Below are 19,406 nucleotides of genomic sequence, written 5' to 3' on the forward strand. Positions count from 1 at the left end.
GGGCTTTAAAAGACAGTGCTGCATTTATTAGCACTTGCTTCCAGTTTCAATCTTACAATGACCCCCCCGGCTCCTGGAACTCGAAAAGAGTTTAGTCGTAAAAGCACAAGGCAATCCATCTACCATCTGGGAATGGCTTGCATATTCTGAGAGCACCACAGGGTTGCAAGATACTGTATGAACTGAATGAAGCCAGTTTACTGTTTAATGTGCTTTAGGCAAGGTCAAGTGGACAGAAAAGATTTTAGGCAGTAAAAATTAACTCTCCCAAGGAAGGTAGTGTACAATATTTAGTATAAAGAAAAGGGAGAAGATGCTCTGGAACATCATGAAAAAAAGATGTTAGACTCTCATGGCACCAGCAGTCTGGAATTATCTCTGACAAGATATTGTACTCACTAATGACAATGTCCTCAGTGGACCATGTTGTTGTTGTTGCAGATTCAGTCTGTAAAATGAACCCATCTGGTTTGCATAATGGCTTGAGATTAACCTGATATTGGGCTTTGTTTCTGTGTTTATTTGTTTTAGCAACAAGGCCTTATCCTGACCTCCAGGCCAAACAGTCTCAAGGGTCATTTATCTGACAATAGACATCACTGTTTCAGTGCTATCTCTTTTCTGTCCTTACTTATTAATTAGATTCTTGACTTGTGGTCATTGTTTATAAATAAAAAATGTATGTACAGTAGTTTGATGCTAAATTCAGCAGAGAAAGAGAGTTTAATGGGCAGGTCTGAGAAATGGGATGCAGGCCACTGAGTGGGGGGTTTGAAAAGGAGAGCAAGGAAAGGGGAAGGAGGGGTCTGAGAGTTCAAACAGTGTGGGAACTGTCTCCCATCTCAAAAAACAGGAAGTTGGGAGGAATGTAACAGAAACCTCAAAAGATGGGAAAGAGAGAAAAGAAACCTTCTGAGAACACCCAAACCATCAGAATGCCCCCTTAAAAACGTTGCCTCTCTGAGGAGCCTGACATTGCACTGCACTTGTTTTTCACTCTGCTGTTTTGTGGTTGTTGTTGCCATCTCGAGCCAGATGCTTTTGTTCATTCAGTGAGGCCTCGTAAAGATGCCATTGTTTTACCATGATACAGTGTTTCATTGTGATGCTTTGCCAAGGAGACAGAACGTAGCGATGTGCACTGCCACTAGCCAGGCATGCCAATGAATGCATCAGTGTGAGACCCATTTCCATGACACACAAGGCCCTCAAGGCCCTGTGCATTTGCTCTCTCGGCAAACCCAATAGGCACTGCTTTTGACAGGCTAATTGGGCACTAACTAGAAAATAAATGTAAGCACAAGCCTACGTTATTAGGCACGAAGCTGGGATCCAGGCACAGTGCCGTGGGTGTAACTTGTTTATCGGGGTGCAGATACTGTTTAGTATCCATAATCCTGTCAAGCTTCACACATAAGCATTAGTCACACCTCAAATCATATGAATGTTGTCATCTGTACACACACCAATTGTAAACTTAAGATCAAGGCCACTTCACTTGGTTTGTTTATGTCATGTACTGTATGATGTATTTGATTCATTCTACATAAGTCATCCTTTTAGACCTAGGAACAGACACAGCACATGAAAACCACAAACAAACCAATACCATGCCTCTATAAATTTGCACAAGCATGCAGCCACAGTGGCTCTGTCCCATGAGCTAACCCTCATAAAGTGTTTAACAAGGTTTGTTATAGTATATTGTAATGTCGCTTGTTTGATGAGCGAGGCGTGTGATGTAATTTCTCAAGGTTCTTCTTGAGAGAAAAGCTCAGACAAAGAGCCACATCCAGAGCCAGGATAAAAGACACAAGGAAATGAAAACATATGCCGTGATTTGAAAGGGATTTTACAGGTTTTTGAATGTCTAGCATGGGCTTAGATTGCTTCAAACAAAACACGATGGAGTGAGGAATCAGTGGAATGTGTAGGTGGGCTAGATTGTATGTCATTTAGCTTGTCCTACTGGAGAGACACCACCTGAGGTCACTGTGAGTCTTGTTATCACAGTGTTTGGATGGACAGCTGAACAATCCAAATATTTCTGGACTGAGGGCCAGAAACAAAATATATGCACAGTGTCTGTACCACAGAAAACACATTGGCATCAGGGGATGAACTTTTGGTAAGATCAGGTTGGAAGCTACGACGCTGTTTTAAATTCATTTCAGTTTTGACAGCTCAGAGTAAGCTACCTCCACCATATTTACTGTATGTCCATTTGTTCCACCCTACATTATTCCACCATTGTTTCACCTTTTGTCATATTCAGTCGCACATTTCTGTCACCTTCCTCTTCCTCGGATCACTAAGCAGGGAGGGTAACAGAAACATAATGTTGTAGTAGTTTGTCCAAGTACAGTTATAAGCTCAGTGCAAGTATGTTTTTCTCTGATTTGTCTCTTCATTCAGCATGAACATGCTCGACTGGACTCAATGGTGTTGCTGCTGATGAAGCTGGATCAGTTGGACCAGGAGATTGAGAATGCCCTCAGTGCCACATCCTCTATGGACAGCACCCCCACCCTCCACCGGAGACAATTCCTGGTATACACATCAGTGTGCTACCCTGCAGGGTTTGGTAGCAGACATGCAAGCAAGAACTTAACCTGCTCTTATAGCTGCATGTTATGGATTCAGACAGAATCTTATTCATTTTCTCACCTACACCTTGTGTGTCCCCTAGTGGCCTTTAAAAGACTTAGCAAACAGTCAGAGACCGTGTGGGAGAATCATTTGTTTGACTCCTTGCACCAAAACAAAATCTTCAGTGTTTTGTGACTACAAAACAATGTTACTTATAATGTCAGAACCAATACCTAAAAATGAGAGAAAACAGTACTCTGTCCACAACAGCGTAATGTCTTTCATCTTGTGTGCAGGAGTTTGATTTAGGAACTGTGCCAGCAGCATCACAAACCCCTCCACACCCACAACATGTTTTTGCTACCTCCACCTCAGAAGCTGTGCTGGCCCTTGGAGCAAAATCTAAAAGTGTGGTAAGTCAAGAGCTCTATATCAAGCCAGTGTATATCAGCACTATAATCAGTAAGTTGTGGCTGGTTTTTGGTTTTTTCTTGTCTGTGACTGAACATTTAATTGTTTTGATTTTCAGTTGTGCATAGGGCTACTGTTGAACAGCTTTGTTGTGCCCAGCATAATACCTTTTTTGGATATTATTATATAAACGTTTATACAATAGGATGGTACACACACACACACAGACACACACACACACACACACACTCTCTCTCTCTCATAGTGAAACTCCCAATTGAAGGAATGTTCCCCAGCACTTAGAGCTTAGTCAAGCAGACGTGAAAACTCTAATTAGCTGGTTCCAAAGCTCTAGACCCCTTTGCCCCAACAAAGGGGTCAAGGGAGTCTGGGAGGTGAAAAGCCAAGGCAAGGGGGAGCAGGGGTGGGGTGGGGTGGACGAGACGCTTTAAGTGAGACATGTCTCTAAACCCTTGCTTGCTCACTTAATGACTTTATCAGTCTTGCTTTGCCATTGCCTTCACAACAAGGGCAAAGTGAACAAGGCCTATAGTCAGCGGCTGAGCACTTTAGCAAGATTTTACAAATAGTGGTTCGAATGAAAATGTAAACAACTGACATGAAGTGCTTTGAAACACTCATGATGTACTGATGCATTATAGGATAACCCTAAACACCAAACAGGACGTTTCTGTTGCGAAGCAGCCCTCTTATCTTGCTAGAACACAACACGGAAACTTGTGGAAATGTCAGAATTCCTTGATAAAAAGCACATCTCACATTCCTGAATTATCTTTCGCAGTTCCTTCTTAGCATTGCTCTGTATTTTTGCGCATCACAACTTATACTGTAGATACAGTATCTCCTGGTTAATGTTAGATACAGAGCTAAATGATGTTTGACGTAGGGCCCAGTGTATCCATCCACAGCCTCCATTTTCTTGCAGCAACCCAAGGTAGCTCACTAAGCTTGGGTAAACAGGGCTTTCACTGGACCTAATGGGAGGCTTTCTTTTACAGTGGAGACCCCATAGTGTGCTCGATTGAGGCCAAAGAGTTGATGACTTGATGAAGGGGATTGTCAGTGGTTTATAGTTGTAGGGGACTGTGGAATCCTTTCACACCTAAAGTGTTGTGACGCCCACTTAATCTTTTTAGCTAAACAAATCCTTTAAATGATGGAAACACAAGGCAGATGTGAAGAAGAACCAGTGGTGAGAATAAAGCTTTAATTCAACCAGATGTTTTGTAATATTATTAGTTAATATTGATGCAAATGCAAATTGAAACATGTAATAGGTTATTCAAGCACAGAATTACTATGATTTGTTAGTACATATAAATCTTACTCAGTTTTATATAGCAGGGAAAGTAGTGCATAGTGCCAGAATTTCACTGTAAAATGTCTAACCTTTAGTTCCCTTTGATGTGAATGTAATCTCACATATTAATGGGAAATAACCACATCCTACCATTATATTGTACCTCTTGCAGCTTTTATACGTTATACTAGAACTTCTTACAGTGCAACAAATACACCGATACAAACTACAACCTTAAACATTAAGTCAGTCATTGTAAACAAAGTCAGCAAGGTCTGTGCCACACAGCACATTGCAGACAATTTGCATGTTTTGACATGAGTCTTTACAAGGTGTTTGCATGTTTACACAGGATAGCACACAACTTCTGTTCTTTTGACAAGCCAAAAGTGCACTATTCTAAAGGTAATATCAACACAGAACTTGTCACAGTACACCTGGAATTAATGAGAAGTTCATAATGTCACGATAAAAGTAGCATTTAAAAGATGTTAAAATGACATGTGTAGCAAGCTTTATGAATTCCAGTTGACCGGCAGAGGTGTATCTACTTTATCTAGGCAGTGCAACAGCTTGAAACCTCTGAAACATGTCAGTGTCACGTCATGCAGAAAGAAGTGTGACTGTCTCATCTCATGTCCTGTGGATGGGTGCAGAGGGCTGCCTGTTGTCTGTTATTTTGATACCGATTATATTACTAGCACCTTTGCTTCATTGTGCATTCATTCCACATTATGCTGGTTATGTACTGTAAACGGTAACTTCTTTACTCTCTTACCAGAAAAACACTGGTGTGATCATAAGTTCTTTACACCAGAAAAACACTGGTGTGATCATAAGCACACACTCATGCTGTTCTGTCTTTTATGTAACTGTGGTAAATGTGAAGTGGTGGCTGCATAGGTTTGTGATGAGAAGACTTTCACTTGGCATGGACAGTATCATTCACTCAGTGTTGTTGATCAGCTTAGCTGATGGCTATTGTATATCTTCAGCAGGTGGCTGTTCTATTCCTGTATTGAATGTGGGGTTAACATCTAGCGGATGTTGTGCCACAGCAGGTGTTTTTTTCTCATGGTGGGACTGCTATTCTTTGCCCAGAGTGTTTCTGTTTGCAGGATTCTATTACTTGCTTAGTGTAACAGGTGTCTTGCAATGTTGTTTGACTTGCATTGTTGTGTTGCAACAGATGGGCTTTATTTGGTTTATAGTGAGTCTATTGCTTTGGCTGTATATTATATTAGTTTCTTTTGTCAAACAAAGAGAAGTAGAACATTTGAATATCTGCGAATCTGAAACTGATGAATGCTTGGCATTTTTGCATGAAAAAAATGTCTGACACAATTATAAAAAATTATTTGGCATTACATTTTCTGTTGATCAGTTAATGAATTAATATGCTAATTGTTCCAGCTCTGATAATATTTTGTCACTGAAATATAGCGGTGTGATGATACACTTAGCTCATGAAACAAAACAATACATGATACAGGGTTCACAGGACAAGGTTATATTTTAATACCATATTTAAGAAAATCTTCATTGATAAAATGACCGGAAAATAGTTTTTTATTTGACTGAAAGTCATTGTAATGAATGTAACTTCAGTTCTACTGCCTAAGTATGAATTATCATTTTGTTTACCTTGTTAGCATGAGCATTCATTGCTATTCACTGTTGAATATGAGCCACAATTAACGCACCATAAAGACATGCCATGTGTTTTTGTTAGTACTGCGTGTTAAACTGTTTTTTATTTATCAGTGCAGCCACGCTGGTGGTAGAATTGGTGTTAGGGTAGAGTAGGCTACTTTAGCAGCATGGCTAACCAAAACTCAGAGGCTGGAAACGTGGCTTTATCGTACATGCCTACAACACCTGAAACCCCTCATCCCCACTGTGTTAAAACACAGCAGGGAGTTGCGTATTTGCCGAACTAATGTGAACGTATGGTCACACTGTATCATGCTGGCCTGGTTCTGTTATGTACTGATATTGTATGGTCACACTGTATCATGCTTGCCTGGTTCTGTTATGTACTGATATCGCAGGACAGCTTTTGCCTCAATGAGAAACATCGTCACATTTTAATATTGTGAGAGCTCATGGCATGAGATCTCATCACATCCCTGTTGAAAGATTTTCTTTCTTTGGTGTCATTATTTTAAATCTTGAACTTTTATGATTTTGTTACTAAGTTATAAGAATTTGTATTATGACATGTTGCTTGGCTCTGTGTCATCTTTAGTGACAGACCTAAGGTATGCATGGTGTGAGAGACATTTGTTACTGACTCTATTTTTAGAGCTCTGTGGCTGCAGAGGATGTGCCAAGTCACAGAGGCGGGTGGAGGCTGCTGACCCCTGACCACCTTCCTCTGAATCTTACAGTCGGAAACAACATATCAGTCACCTTCATTGCTGAATGTTCCCACCAGAAAGATGTGTACTCAGAATCCCATTAAGACCTCGGCTCCTGAACAAGGCACAGACCATGACCGCCTGTTAAATTTAGCACTGGGGTGTTTTACATGTCATGCGTATAGATTGCCCCAGCCTTCATCCTCACACTCTAGGACAACCTTTAATCCTTTGCTTGGATGTGTATTCTGTCTCCATGGTAACATTGCTCCAATTACAACCTCTCTCTTTGGTGGTTTTGCTACTGTTGGACAGAATAAAGTCTTCATGTCTGGATTCAAGGAATTCTTTTGGGAAATGATGGATTGAGAGATATTTTTATTTCAGAATGACGGAAAGACATTGTCTGGGACTGGGTTATGTATGTTCATAGCTCTTTATCTGTCTGTGGTCTAGTGGACAATAGAAGTGCTGTGGTTTGCGTGCTAAGGTCACTAGCAGATCTCTGCTCTGTCCTTCCTCTGCGTTCTGTTTTGGCAGCCTTACAGTCCCCAAACATCCTTTATCCAAACCACACCTTCTCAATGTCCCACTCAGATAAAAGACTCAATATTTTGTGACTTTCACTGCCTTTAATTTATCTCTACATTTGTTCCCACTCTCTCTCATCCCTGTCCTTGGGCAACAGTCAACACCATGTGCAGCAGGCATAATTATGTTTGCCTACTGTCAACCCACATATTTGGCTTAAAGACCATGGTAAGCCATAATGTGTCAGTGCACTAGGAAACCAACCGCCATTCAGTCTGAAGAGGGGTGCCACTAGTGGCTCTAGTCGTGGTCACTTTGTGTGGTGTCATTGTCAACGAGGTCACGCCTCTGCTCAGCACAGTGGTAACAAGGAGACAAATACTGGCCCACTGTGGTTAAAAAAAAATAGGTTAAGAAAAAAGAAAAGGCTTGTGTCTGGAACAGGATGTGGAAAATGAACTTCTTCTCCACCCCCACAAGGAAGTCTTGTTTTTCCTGTCAATTCAAGGCTACAGTCATTGCATTAAGCACTCTAAGAACAGGAGCAAGAAGGATACACACTGAACAATTATATTTCTCTTTTTTGTTGTTGTTGGCAAAGTATCAGAAAACAAAATGCAAAGCAGAGCACATAGCTAAAACATGACATCATGAAATGTATTGGAAATGTCCACATGTATCAGCCTGACGCAGTGTGCATGCTGAACATTTTGTCAAAATGCATTTGCTCTATGGCACAACTGTTCATAGAAAGGACAACTGTTTCACAGAATGGGTTTTCTGTTTTAATGTCTTTGTGGAAATGTAATATCACACAAATTTCCATGTTTACACCCTGTGCTCAGTGGAAAGTCTGTCTTGTTTTTATGACACCATGCATAATGCCTAAATTACATGTGATTTATTGACTCCACGTGGTTTTTGGGACTTTTCTGTTTCGTTCTTACATACTGTTCCTACTGTAACAATTATTAATTGACCATGTTAAAGGCACCCAATGAGTCAAAAAGGCAAAATGCACATCTATTGCATAAAGGAGACAGTAAATCTTAAACATGACTGGAAAACACCCCCACAGCCAGCTGATAATGAAGCATCATAAATCACAGGATGAACAAACTGAATGGACTCGCAGAAACACACACACACACACACATTTATAGATGCTGAAAGGTGTACAGGAATGCATCGTAAACCATGTGCAGTTTTGGCAACACATACTCAGACTTGTGGTTCGGAGTTAATTGGGACATTCAACTAGAGCATTTCACATTTTTGTGTTTCCATTCAATTGCCTTGAAGTTATATCATCTCAGCCAAGATAAACCTGAGTGTCTCACTCAGTTAATCATCTTTGCCCTCAGCTGTAATGTCCAAGGGAGGAATGTAGCCTTCTTAATTAAAGGTGTTTGTTTAATATATAGAGCAAAAAATATCTTAAAGTGGCATTTAAAACTGAACCTGTGCAAGAAGATAACTTAGCCAGTGCTCAGTGCTCTGCTGATCTGGTTTAGTTCGATGCAGTACCAGTTTGCATTCTTATCAAGCAAGGTGTCACCCACTGATCTGTGTTTGGACTGCTATAGAGGCACCACAGTCATCTACAGAGGACAGGCTAATCCCTTTATGTTGTTAACCCACTCTCTGCTTTCTTCCAAAATGCCAGCAGCTAATCCACATGTTGGCATTAGTAGTACAGTTGGGATCATAAGGCTTATCCCCATTAACTTGGGCCCATAAGTCAAAAATTCAACCCAGTGAGTGGGAACAGGGAACACATTTTGTCTTTCAATCAAATTGCATGGAGGCAGAATAATATGAAAACTATGTTTCTGTGATCTTTTTCCAATCTTTTTATCCCTCCTTGGAAACTTTATAATATAGCCTTTAGCCTGTTTGTCAGAATAACATTTAATACATGTTAGTGAGACGAAAATGTCACCAAATGTGTTTTTTTTTTTTCAAATAGCTGTTAAGTCCAACATCTGGACACTAATTTACCCCTTCTGCAGGAAATGTTCCAATGCATCATTACACCAAGTCATCGCATCACTTCCTGTTGACACACTCCAAATGTGACATATGGAAACTATTAAAATGTGGAAATGAGGAGCGGGAGACAAAGTATGGGCAAAACTTTTGGAGAAGGCTAAAATAAAACTGTTTCCCATATTACCCTGCACATGTGCACTCGGGGGGTCAACAGAGCATGGAGAATAAATTCCTTTATAACAGCAGGGCAGAAAGAGTACATTCATGCTAGTCAAAAAGCAGAATGCACTACAGATAACATCTCCAAAGGCCCTAGACATGCATGTGCATGCAGCCACTCACATACAATCTCTCTCTTCTGTTTATCACACAGTTTCCTTATACTGTACATCTAGTGCTGGAGCCGCCAGCTTACCTGACCATAAGCCATCTGCACCAATTTAGCAATTTGCATTAAGTGTTGTAGAAAAAGGTTTGGGTTAGTCTGAGCCTCCTAATCCTTAGCCATCACAGACCATGGGTGGTCTCTCTCTCGCTCTCACACACACACACACACACACACATATACTGTGTCTGCAATGCAGTAGGGGGACTGGGGCTGGAGGGTGGCAGTTTGGTTGAGGGGAGGAATGGTGGACTGCTAATCTCTGACTAACTCATTCACACAGAAAATCATGCACACAGCCACACATAGTGCATGGTCAATTACTGAAAACCTAAACATTATTTATTTTTCAGTATTGAACCTAAATGCTTTTAAATATTTAAAAAATGTAAAGTCCTTAGTGAAATGGAAATGATTTGTGGGAAAAACCAATGCTTTTGTCTACAGTAATGACCCTACAGTGGTTAACCACTTATAAGAATGCAGACACACATGCTTGTAATCCAGAACACACACACACACACACATACAGGCATGCACACGTGGAAAGCTAACAAATACCAGGGCCCCAGTGCTCCCACACGTGTACTTCCAGCAAATTTATGGCAGTAAATGAGGCAGCTGAGTCTTGTGGCTCTGTAACCTACAACTCCCCAGTGGACACCTGACATGGGTTGGACAACCAGCACTGTGGCATGCCAGGGGGGAGCACAGGCAAACTAAAAAAATATGTAACCACAGTGCTGTGGTACCTTACTGGTACCCATCCATTCACATTCTTGTTAGGCTCTGTGGTTGTTCACTAAGATTTATTCAACTCTAATTGCTATTTTGAGGGAAACATGGCAATGTGTGAAGGTGAGAGCTACACTGTGTCTAAATGACTTCATGGGTCAGTGACAGGAACCTCTGGTGTGGTGTTTACACAATAGGAATGTGCACACTGGTGAACTGAAATGGCTTGTTAGTGCTAAGCAGAGAACAGACCTCCCATACTGATTCTAATTTTCAGGGCTGTACTTTCTGTGAGCAGATACAGAAAGATATGAATATATGTTTTATAACTCCGTTGTGGTCCATTATAAAACATGAAATCCACATATGGATGCACACCTTTGATACTATAAAGTTAATGTTTCACAGCAGAATTAAAAGATAAGGCTGGTGTTATTCTATGTTTTTATGACTATCAACAAATCCCACAAAAGGTTACAGTATGCATTCAGTTAGGCATTTATGGCAGCAAGGACAGTGTATGTGGAATGTGCTCAAAATAATTTACAGTATCCATATTCTTTGAAATGAAGGGTCATTTTTTAAATGTTTTTGGATAAAATAAAAATCTATGGCACAGGAATAACGTATTTCATGCTTACATAATCAATACTGTCTTGTTAGGATCAATTAAGTGTTTTTTTCTTATGATTTGTTGTTCTTATGATATCTTTTAATTAAAAGTTGTAAAAAAACACTGTAACCTCTGTCCCTGTTGACCAGCAGATACGGTTTTATAAACCTCAGTCATCCTAGCTGAGTCTTACACCATTTGCCGATTTTTGCACATCAATGCAGTGATGACACTGTTTTGACTGGAAAAGCAGAACTAATATTACTTGAGTCCAACAGCTGAAACAGCACTGAGTATAGAGCTATTTCTGAGTTCACCTCAGTGATGTTATCCTGTTTGTACATGTGATTTAACGGCAGTGGAGTGAGTCGGAGTCTTTGGCTGACGCTTTTCCTCTACGTTTTTTTAAGGGTACTAATCAGCAATAAATTGTAAAGCTGTTTGTCCACAGAGGGAATTTTACCCACTATGTGTCTGAAACCTGACCCATGGAGTGATTAGGTGTTGGTTTTCCACACATAATATGCACAACCACACGCATAAACACAAAATCATGTTTAAACACTTAGTGGGTGTAAGCATATACAGTATACAAACAAACCTCAGGAGATGTAGCACCAGTGATGGACTTGTGTGAATTTTAGGCAATGTATGCACGGACAATTTATCTGCTGGCTTCTAAAAAATGTGAGTGAGACAGACTGGGACCGAAACAACACTTTATCCAGTGTTCATCAGCTGACACCATAGCAAAAACAAACTTTATGAGAACAGGCATTGTATTTGCTCTCACTAGATTGTGTCATGCTTGTGGTGGTTCATCAAAAGCTGCCTTGATAGTTGAGAAGCAAAGTGCCTGTAGTCACATATTTTGCTTTTTAATGATTCATTCTGTTTCTGAACGCTCCACAGTCTGATTATGTACAAGTCAAAATGCAAAAAAGTGGAAGTCATGCTCTTTCTTATCTTTTCTGCTTATCGCTCCTGCAAAATGAATCAAAGGAGAAATCCCCAAGAAATATAGATACAGATCCAAGTTCATATGTTACACAAGAAGATCTGTTAAGCAGTATGCTACAGTAAAGTTGTTTTCCCAACTGAGATGTGATGCAGAAAGGATAAGGGTGAAACTAGAAGTGCAAGACATGTTCTCAGAAAGAAGATACAAGAATAAGGCAGGTTGGACATGTACTTTAAGGGAAAAGTGGAATGTTCAGGTTCATTAAAGCAAACTTCTCCATAGCGTTGTTATATTCAGTGGTGGGGTGTATAGGACAGCGTGATACAGATGAAAATTTTAAAAAGAAAAGAAAATACCTGATTGACCAAAAAAAAAGAAAGAAAGCTCTAAAGCTAAAAATGGCACGCTGTAGTGTTTTATATGGAGTTATGTGCCTTCCTGGAGTCTTTTTGTCACCGTGGAGTTGCCAGGCAACCAGCTAAGGCTAGTTTGGCACACAACTCTCCATAAAATTCATGTTTAAATGAGTGAACCTAAATGGTGTATTGAGGATTTGTTATCTTTGGACAGAGGTGGACTAGCTGTTCCCCCTGTTTGAACTAATGGTAAGCTAACTGGCTGCTGCCTATTTACTGCACGGACGTTAGAGCGGTATTAATCTTTTCATCTCTTTAAGGAAAGTGAAAAAGCATATTTTTCCAGATGACAAACTATTCCTTGAAGATAATATTCAATGTGGTTTTGTGCTGAATCAGCTTTGTAAGTATGTACAAAAGGGTAAAAAGGTTTTAAATTAGTAACAGCACTTTAATTAGGCCTGAGGGGGAAAAATAAGCATGGAGGAGGAGAGCATTAATCTGAATAGAAATATCAGAAGTTGATATTTACTCTTTAGAAGGCGCTGTGGACAAAGTGGATAAATTGTTCAGATAGATCTTGTCCTCAGCCCTGCGATGGATTGGCGACCTGTCCAGGGTGTACCCCGCCTTCACCCGATTGCCGGCTGGGATTGGCTCCAGCCCCCCCCCGTGACCCCGTTCAGGGACTAAGTGGTGGAAAATGGATGGATGGATGGATCTTTCCCTCCTCACTCTGTCTGATCCGTTCCATGGTAATGTGGATTAAAACAGGTCAGGGTGGAGGTCAGCCAAGGAACCTGAGGTCAAAGGTCAGAGACAAAAAGACCTCTGCATTCCAAATGACTGCTGCCCTCTCTCTCTTTCTCTCTCTCTCTCTCTCACACACACACACACACACACACACTTTTTACCTCCAGAAATTCTATGTTGAGTAGTGTTTTCTAAAATGCACAACAAAGCCAAAGAAGGAAATATTACAGAAAGATAAGAATCTGCTACAGCTCCATAATGTGAAGTCAGTCCAGACTATCTACATGAACGTTGAATCAACACTGAGTCAGGGCAGAGTTTGCTATGTGCTTGGATTTGATGATGCATTTGCTCACTAGTCTCTGGTGGGTTTGTTATCTGTTGTGACCATTTATTTTGATATGATGTTGTAGCAATGACATTTGAATAATGAATAATGAATAAATGTGGTTACTGATATTTTCCTTTTAACGGTTTCTTCACACCAACATATTGTTAAATGCTTATTTAGGAATGCTAAAGGGTACCTTTAAGATAGACCATAGGCTTTTATGCATAGCATCAAATGTCATGAAAATGGGTCATAACAAAGCTATCACAACTATAATCTTTGTTCTTTTTTCCCCAGAGCACCTCTACCCTTCCTGAGAAACAACAAGCTGGTGAGTCTGCTCTTTTTCCTTTTTCATGTGCTCAGTTCACTTACAGATTATAGCTGGCTATGAGCCTCATGACACTTGAAGTGATAGCATTAGCATGTCTGTTTTTTCCTTCACCTTTTGTCATAGGTGAGTTAGAAAAAACTGCTGGAACACATTGACCTGATCATGATCTGGTGGGCTGGTGCCATGTGAAACCAGTTCTGCAGTACAATTTCTGATTTATAGCTTCATCTAGTGTTCACTGCATGGGGCAAGACAGGAAGCAGGGAGGGAGTGATTCAGTGGAGAACAGGCTCTGGTGCTGTGAGACACTGGATGTGAGTCTAGATATGGACTTAGACTCATCTTCTAAACCACCAAGCTTGTCACATTTCCAAGATAAGAGCCAGACTGAATGTCGGGTCCAATGGCAAAACCACACTGATAGTTATTTAACTTTTAACCTTATCTCTCATTGACCTTTGTTGTGTATCTTTAGGACCAGAAAAGTAATCCAGTATTTAAAGCAATTGAGAATAAATAGCCAAGTCCCTAGAATATGTGAGTCCATCCATATACTGTATATGCCCTTACACACAAACATTTATGTGACAAGTCTCAGTTATAGGCCTACAGTTATCAGTCCTCATGACTGCCTTATAATACCCATTTCTGAATTGGCATGTTATGTAATTAGTTTGCAGTGCTTGCTTGCTGTCATTCACTTTGCATGCTTAATTATGAATCAATCTTAAGAGAAGACTCAATCTGTAATGAGTGCTTCCTTCATGCTGGCTCCGACCTCTCTGTCAGCAGTCTGCAGTCTGTAATGCACAGGGTCATCAGGAAACTATGGATGGACAAACCTACTCTCAGACAGCCGGCAGGGGAGCAGTGTTCATTAAACACCCCCCTGTGTCGTCAGTCTGCTGATAAACAATACCAGAGAGGTGGTTTGACGTGGGGACGAGGCCTTTATATTGCCCACTGCTGTGTCAAAGCCTGCTGGGAGTCCTCACTCACTCTCACCTTGTCTCTCCTTCTAATTACTGCCACTTGCTGAAAACCTTTCATGTAAAAAATGCAGAAGCTGTCAATACGTGCGCTCGTGTGTGTGTGTGTGTGTGTTAAAGCCCTTTAATAACAAGGAAAGGCCATTTTACAAGGAGACTACAGCTTGCAAAAATGCACACTGACAACTTGAAAAGGGGTCAAACATCCTTGATCATTTTTGCTAATTCAAATCAGTCTGACTTCATATACGCAAATTGAGGCAGCCCCATGCTACAGGATAATTAGCCTGATTTCAGGCCCCGACAATCGTGGGGGTGCTCCCTGATGTCAGGCCACTCAGAAGTGATTCTTGAGCCAAATGATTCTGTAGTGTGAGGTGGTGAATGGCCTTCATCAGGATCGGAGGGCCCTCGATCTTGAACTGTAAGTATCAGGGATGTTTGACATTTATTTACAACTTGGAATCCTGTAGTGTGGGGGCAACAGTGATTGAATCCTGACCAGACACCTGCATCAGCCAATGACAGCAAGCTGGCCAGGAAGCGTCACCACCGCTTGTAGCATTAGTTTGCACTAGCCTCCTTGTTTCTTTATTTTCAACTCACCCCCAGCTCGTGCTGCAAAATGTGTAAGCCATGTTGATTTTGTCTTCTCAGCCAAGACTTCAGTTTTTCTGGCTCTTTTTTAATCTGTACAAAACATATTACACATGAGTGCTACTGCTTGACGATAAATGTCCCCCTCCATGTTTGTTTTGCTCTGAAATCATGTTCGATCACACAAGTTTGTGTGAGATCCCTGGTCCCGGAATCGGAGTCTAAATCATTTCAGTAAAAACTGAGGTGTTGTCCTGCCTCTTACTCTTAAGATAAAAATGTGAAAAAATCTGTTAAAGCTGTTGTTATGTCTGTGGTTTTTCAGTTTTTAAAAATTGGTTAAGATTATAAAATCCTCTAGTGCGGGGCAACATCTCTTTGTCTGTGTGATGGAACTCAGGACTCTGGAGGAAGTGTTGGGGAACTCGACTGAGCACAAAGCCCAGTGTTCATTGTGACACCTCAAAGCCCCCTCTGTGTCTTCCCCATTTAAGTCCCTGGGAATGACACATTAGTGACAGTGTTACATCGCATGTCATGCCCTAAAGGCTCCTGCTGCACTGCCATGACAGACAGCTCATTCATGGTTAATTTTACTACCTTTGTGACAACAGAAACATACCAGTGGTCAACAAGAATTTTCAACAGCCCATGTTTTGTGATGGCACATTTGATGGTCTTTTATGTTTTGTAAAGAACAAGCATGTCACTCAGTGCGGCGGTGTGTTTCGCTGATGTGCTTTTGAACATTTTTGAACAATGGAGATCTATGGCACAGACAAATGAACTGATCCAGGTTGGAAACATTAACCATGAGTAGATGCAATTCATTGTTGGTTTTAGTCTCTGGATGGGGATCACTGAAAATACCATTAATATAGAAAATGGCTGCCCTCATCATTTAACATACACCAGCTCAGTGACTAACAGTCTTATACAGATTGTTAACAGTGATTTTGACAGAACGTGACACTTGTTTTGCACAAGCCACAGGAAGTGATTTACATCAATATGTCAACATTTTAATCTACAGTATATACACAGAAGAATGCAGACAACTGAATGTAGAGTGAATTGGTCTCTCTCTCTCTCTTATCTGTATTTGAGCTTATTAACACCAGATTTTATAGATTTCTGGTTGTAAGCATGGTTTTTCCTTAATTGTAGTTGAGGTTCAGTGTAACATGCCGAGCCTTCCTGATCTAAGTATAAACTTGTGGAAATATATAAGCAGAACACAATGATGAGCATCCAACCAACAACAGCATTAAAGCCTGACCTTTTACATGGACTTGCAGCCTTATAGTCCAAAGCACTTGCCTCAGTTTTAGGTGGAGGAAAGGAAAACTGAGGAAAGTGGCGATGGTTTGGTGCCCTCAGTGGGGTGGGAGGGGCTTTCTGACATTAGTGAGCTTGAGCTTCCCTTGAATAACCTACCTCATCATTTTCTGTCTGTCCGGAACGCCTTTTTGTTTCCCTCTATTTTCTGTTTCCGTTTTAGTCATCTTCTTCCTTTCTTGGAATTCCAGTGATCACCTCGTATTACTGGTATTTAAAGCTATTTTTTTTCTATTATGATTCCAGACATCACTGACTTCTGGGGTTCCCAGTATTAATCATGATAGTGTTACACACACAAAAAAAAAATCCCCATTGGTGCATTTGTCTGGCCATTGTGCACCCTTTAAAAGCATCTGTCAGAGGAAATTCTTTCTTTTATAAATGGACTTCAAGCCATCAGTTGATTATCTTAGCTTAGCATAAAGTCTGGAAATATGGAAACAGCTATCCAAACTTAAACAAATCACATGCCACCACCTTTTACTTTTATTAATTAACATGTTTTATCTTGTTTGGTTAATCTGTACAGATTCAGAAATGTTAAAATGGCACATTGTGGGTTTATATATTTTTAAACTTTGAACAGAGCAAATTTTGAACATTTTCCCCCTTGCTTCCAGTCTTTCTGCTAATCACCTCCTAGTTTTAGCATTATATTTATTATACAAAAATAAGTATAATATCAATAATTTTATCTAGTTCTTGGTTAAAAACAGTATAAATGTATTTTCTGGCAGTGTTGAATTCTTCCTTTATAAATAACTCATACACCCTAGAGAGATGATTAGTTTTGAAGTGTGTCTGATGTGTCTGCCAGGCACAGTTATTAAGGTAAACAACTAACAAAGTCCTTGTAGCACAGATGGTGTTTGTGACAAAATTTTTTGGCTCCAACACATCATATCCCCAGTCATCAAAACAGGCAAACTTCCACACCACTTTTCACCTAATTGGGAGAACACTTCAGTGAAGTCAGCTACCGTTTGCTCCTGTGACCTGTGCTACTTTTGTTATTTTTACAGTATACCCGGCAGCTATGCTCTACTCTGGTGCTTTGACAGATGTAATGGAGCTCCATTCACCTCAGTAACAGCTCATGACTCATGTTTGTTTGTCTGTTAGTTGATCCTGGTCTTGTAGTGAGTCTGCCTCATCCCACTTTTATGCCATGCTTCCACACATTATATGAGTCTCTGTGTTTGTGCAAGGTCAAATTCCTGGCCTCCCCCATCAGTCTGCACCAAGAGGCAACCTTCGAAGCTGAGAAATGAAGCCAGTGCCCAACTCTACAGCAGAGATAAACATGTTTACAACCTGGTGCAAACAATGGTTTTGGTCTCTTTAGTGAAGTTCACCTTCCATTACAACTGTACTGGGGGTGAGGTTTTTTTTTTATTAACTTTTAAAATGGCACCGATGGATGTCACACAAGCTCTCATAAACATGCAACTACCTGGAGATTATGACCATTCAAGGAAATCCTTAAACTCTCATATAAAACTTTACATTGTTAGAAAAAATCTTGTGAGCGAGAGTTTGCAAGACTTGTATAAACTGAGTTACTTCTGCATAGAAGTGCTCGAACATACGTACACCTCATTTTTTGAGCTTTAGGTCACGTTTAACTTTATAATTCACCGTTAACATAAGGTAACGTCAGATAAGGTAAGGTAAGGTGAGATTTTATTGATCCCACAATGCGGAAATTCCAGTGTTCCAGCATTAGATAAATCAAAAAACAGGGAAAAGCATGCCATGGACACTTTTCCTTGTAAATATTTACTAATTACTATAAAGTGTAAAAGCTTTGACACATTGGAGGTTGTGAACTAAAATATACTCAGACTTTATCTTGAATGACCTTGAACTCCAAAAATATATTTTATTAGACTGGAAAAGGGAAATTTTGAGAAAAAACTGATTTCTTGTTTTTGTTTTGTACCTTTGATTGTCTTCTGTTAAACCTCCCAAACTCTGAACAGGAAACCTGTGGATGAAGGGGAATTTACAACAGGAAGTCAGCTTGCTGAACAAAAAGCCTCACTTATACAAAAGAAAGAGTTCTTAGGAGGGCATGTGTCATTATTCTATCTTTAGCTTTAGTTTGACACAGTTTGGTATGTGTTTCATCATCAACTGTGCTTAAAAATCAGGTATTTTTTTTATAGAAAGTAGACCATCAGTGCTTTTTGTTTGCATATAGAACCTGATGAATGAGTAACTGTACAGACAGTGAGGAACAAGCTGTCTGTGATTAATTTATGGCAGCAGCATATTTTAGACCTTTATATACATGAAGGATGTGTACAACAGTATTTAAATATGAAAACATTCAAATTCTTACATGGATTCCACATTTACTTCATTACTATAAGATTCAAGTTTTGTGGTCCTTTTTGCATGCTTGCTTTTAACAGGATATGAATTTTAAATTGAAAAGTAAGTAATGGCCATGGAATAGGTGACTTTTTTGGGTACAAATCCAAATTAAAATGCAGATCTGGGACATGGGAAGATTTTTCAACATTTTAAACATCATTGTTCTCTGAATGTTTCAAATTTATTGCCAAGCAAGAATTTTACATTATGTTCAGAGACATTTTGTTTATTTCTAATGCCAACATTTAATACATTTTTGATTTTTACAGAATGGTTGGTATCTATGGCATGGTTAAGTTTATGTCATGGCAAATAAACTATGGTTAAGGTATGGTTTGCAACAAAGGCACTGTATATCTTAGGTTAGAGACTGTAGTTATAGTTAAAAAGGTCTGCTACATGCTAATCCAACACCCAGATGTCCACAC

The 19,406-nt window shown here is 40.0% G+C and overlaps 1 protein-coding gene across 3 annotated transcripts in view; it reads left to right on the forward strand.

Moving 5' to 3' along the window:
• Positions 1–19,406, forward strand: part of dlc1 (DLC1 Rho GTPase activating protein) — a 69,050-nt gene that overhangs the window by 5,803 nt on the left and 43,841 nt on the right. For all 3 annotated transcript variants that reach the window (XM_020602015.1, XM_020602013.1, XM_020602014.1), the window contains exons 3-5: positions 2,416–2,550; positions 2,886–3,002; positions 13,636–13,669. In XM_020602015.1, coding sequence (XP_020457671.1) covers positions 2,416–2,550; positions 2,886–3,002; positions 13,636–13,669 — 286 coding nt within the window. The remainder of the gene's footprint in view (positions 1–2,415; positions 2,551–2,885; positions 3,003–13,635; positions 13,670–19,406) is intronic.

The sequence above is a fragment of the Monopterus albus genome, unplaced genomic scaffold (assembly GCF_001952655.1).
Source record: "Monopterus albus unplaced genomic scaffold, M_albus_1.0 scaffold54.1, whole genome shotgun sequence".
NCBI lineage: Eukaryota > Metazoa > Chordata > Actinopteri > Synbranchiformes > Synbranchidae > Monopterus > Monopterus albus.